This window comes from Bidens hawaiensis, unplaced genomic scaffold (assembly GCF_021521415.1).
Source record: "Bidens hawaiensis isolate Kalapana, Puna unplaced genomic scaffold, B.hawaiensis_p1.1 tig00030533_1, whole genome shotgun sequence".
NCBI classification, from domain to species: domain Eukaryota; kingdom Viridiplantae; phylum Streptophyta; class Magnoliopsida; order Asterales; family Asteraceae; genus Bidens; species Bidens hawaiensis.
Window position 1 is genome coordinate 10,960 of NW_027495096.1, and position 3,528 is coordinate 14,487.

Sequence of the window (3,528 nt, forward strand, 5' to 3'; positions counted from 1 at the left end):
ACTGTTGTGTGTGTGCCACTATCAGAATCAGTAACATATTTTTAATTCAGCCGTGGATATAACCCGATTAAGGGTACCATGCAAAACATTGATGTTAATAATTTTGTTGAATAAAAGGAGTGACACAATTGGCTAATTATGATTATCTCGGACACTGTGTTGATTAAGGGTAAGATATATATACAAATTACAATTTACAAGTGTTGCGGATGTTTATATATGGCTATAGCATGCATCAGATCGAGCTTTTAACTGTAACCATCAGATAAGTGATATAATTATGAACCTCAGCAGAAGAAAGGGTGCCCAGTTGGCGGGACACTGAACACCACCAGTACAGGATTGAAATGCAGGTCAATGGAAGATACAAATAACACTCAAAATTGATGTTAGATAGACAAAGAAAGTCAAATTAGTCACTGATATCATCAACCAGTGGCCATAGCACGTTCGCAAGTGATCGAAAACTAAAAACCATCAAGATTAAATTATTTTATTTAATCCATCTATGTATGTTCTAAAGACAAAGTATACCAACATATGGAAACCAAAAGAAGCTACAAGCACACCAATTGTTCATCAACATCAAGCCAAATCAATGCTCAACCACACACAACAAAAATCAAAACAAACAACATACAAACCATCACCTAACAAAACAGATTGCACCTCAAACTGCCCAAAGACAAAACACTTCAAATGACTACAAAACGTTAAAAAAAATTACATATACCTGAAAAGGTGTTGGACGAAATACCACTTCCAAAAGAAACAAACTCGAACCAATGCCCCCAACGGATTCAAATTCACTTATTATCACTATATCCAATTTCTTATTAATTTGGGGAAAACATAAATGCATACCTCACAATACCATTAACCATTCAAATTCATTTCCAAACCACAAACATTCTTATGAAAATGATTACTCTAGGCGAAACGAAAGTACGAAACTCAGGAATCCGAGATCTCCACCTTATCATTCTTCACAACCCGTCGCTGATGCACAAATTTGGAGAAATTAACAGACAGGTTCGAATAAACCGAACTCACCTTTGAAATATTACCATTAATCTCCTGAATCAAAGCAACATTCTTCACCAAATTATCGGGTATCTTCGACTGATGATTCTCGTTCACTTGTTGAATCAACAATCTGTTCTGATCCAACGCTGACTGAGCCTCCTTGAAACCCTTATTCAATGTGTCCCATGCCTCCACGTCACACTCCTCATCGCCATCGATGTCGTTCTCCGTTCCGGCCAGCCACCGCTTCGCCGCCGTGGTTTTCTCACCGGAGTTTTTTGTATAATTCGCCTCCTCGACCGCCGATGAGGAATCCATGTTTTCGACAACAACACCACACGGTTTGTTATTGTTTGTTGTCAACGAGAAAAAAAACAAGCGACTGTCGAAAAGGCGGCATATTTTAATGTTTTTGTGCACTTTCTGGTAGAGTGACGGGTGGGTGTGGGTTGTGAGGTGACGGTGAATGTGAGTCGTTGGATTTTGTAACCGTGGACGGCTGGTGAGTTTGAAGGTTGAAAAGTTGAATGGATCTTAAATGGTGCTGTGATTGGGTCACGTATACGGAAAGGGAAAAATATCTTGATGGGTTAAATTTATTTAAATGGTCCTTGGACTTTTGGAAACTCACTTTTTGAACTTTAATTATATCTTAGTGAAGTACAATTGTATGGTGATTTGTTACTTTAATCATTCTTTTTCAAAGATTATTATTTAACAGAGAAAAGTTACAAAAAGATAATGTTGAAAAGAATTGTGGTTGTTGTAGTATTTATTTATTAAAGTGATAATCTTGTTCTCTTTGTATCTTGTAAATGTTTATATAAGTTTTGTAATAGCAATTTAAATTAAGGTAAGATAAGAAGCTTTATATTAAGGTAAGATAAGAAGCTTTATTAATTTGTCAAGTTTTATTGTTTTAGTTTAAAAGTTTTGTTTCTAATTTATAGGTTCTTATTTTCTCATAATGCTTAAATAAGTTGATTGTATAACAGAGTACGGTTGAACAATAGTCAAGTTCAGGCCTTTATCATTATTGTGTGTGTCTATTTCTTTTTATCCGTGTTTTGTTTAGTCTTTATCATGGCACAAGATGAAAATGTTTTAATACGTAAGTTTCATGAACAAAGTTTGGTTTGTGGAAGATGCAGATTGAAATGTTACTTTGTCTAAAAGAGTTGGATATAGTCATATAGAGCTAGAGAATGAGAAACAAGAAAAGATATTTGAAAGATTAGAGGAAGTTTGTTGGGAATTTCGGTTTAAGGTCGTTACTTGGCATGCAAGGTTAAGTAACAAGATTTAGGGAGTGGATAATTATAAACAATTAAATGTGTTTAGATTTAATTGTTAGTATAATTATTATGTCTTATTATTTAGCAATCCTGGTTGTAGTCTATACGTGATAGGTTAGATTATTAATACCCGTGCTTTGGGGTTTAGAGATTGTAATTGGGTAATTGAGTTTCGTGAAGTTTCTCAATAATAATATTCGTGTTTGGGTGTTAGCCAAATTAACGAGTTTGTGTTCAATACCCGGTACCAATTCCATTAACTGGTATCAGAGCGTTGTTAATCGACATACCTGGTAAACCGACGTGTTGGTCGGGCCTGTGCAATTGAAGGCGGAGTAACCTGTGACGTGAAGGATCTCCGGCCGACAATTTCAATTGTTGTTTAATCCCTGTGACGTGAGGGTAAAGCAGCAACAACAAAGAGGATTAAGGGACCGCGACCTAGGATCTCTTCAATCAGAACAGTGATACGTTCAATTGCTCCAGTAAGTTCATCGTCAAGTTTAGTGCCTGTGCAATTGAAGACTTGTTCAATTATGTGCAATTGAACTTAGTGCTATCTTGAAGGATGTGTAATTAAGTAATTCACTTTATTGAATTATTAATTATTAATCATTAATTATTAATAATTCATCAAACCAAAAGTTGAGTCCGTGATCAGGAAGGCTCCAAAAGGCAAAAGTGATATTTCAAGTTAAATTGAAAAGAATCCGTGGAGTTTGACTCTGTAATCGAAAGGTGTGTTCGGATCAGATTTGGAACCGGGTTTAATTGTGTAGGCTGGAAAAATTGAACCAGTTACACCAAGGGATTTTTCAAAAACGTATAGCCGTAAAAACAAGATGGGTGACGCGAACCAAACGGGAAAAGAGACGGTTTCTGGGTCGTTTCAGTGTCCGCGTTTGACCAAACGAACTACACGATTTGGAATATGCATATGGAGGTTATTTTTGGGATTCATGGAGTTTGGGATGTAATTAACCCGGGCTCTAATGACGCGAAGAAAAATAAAATCACGAAGGCACTTCTGTTTCAGTCGATTCCCGATGAACAGATGCTTCAAATCGGTAATTAAATTGGCAAAAGAGATGTGGGATGCCATAAACTCAAGAAATATGGGCGCGGAACGTGTGAAGGATGCTAGACTTCATACGTTAATACGTGAATTTGACAATTTGATGATGCAAGAAACCGAAACCATTGATGA

General features: G+C 36.3%; 1 protein-coding gene across 1 annotated transcript; it reads right to left on the reverse strand.

Annotated features, from left to right (window-relative positions):
- Positions 1-489: 489 nt before the first annotated feature.
- Positions 490-1,503, reverse strand: LOC143580610 (protein ELF4-LIKE 1-like). The gene has a single exon (XM_077063585.1). The coding sequence runs from the start codon at positions 1,342-1,344 to the stop codon at positions 955-957; it is 390 nt and encodes a 129-aa protein (XP_076919700.1). The 5' UTR covers positions 1,345-1,503; the 3' UTR covers positions 490-954.
- Between the last annotated feature and the right edge of the window lie 2,025 nt (positions 1,504-3,528).

What these genes read in the sequence shown, in the direction of transcription:
- LOC143580610 (XM_077063585.1), bottom strand. Translation starts at nt 1,344, where the DNA reads ATGGATTCCTCATCGGCGGTCGAGGAGGCGAATTATACAAAAAACTCC.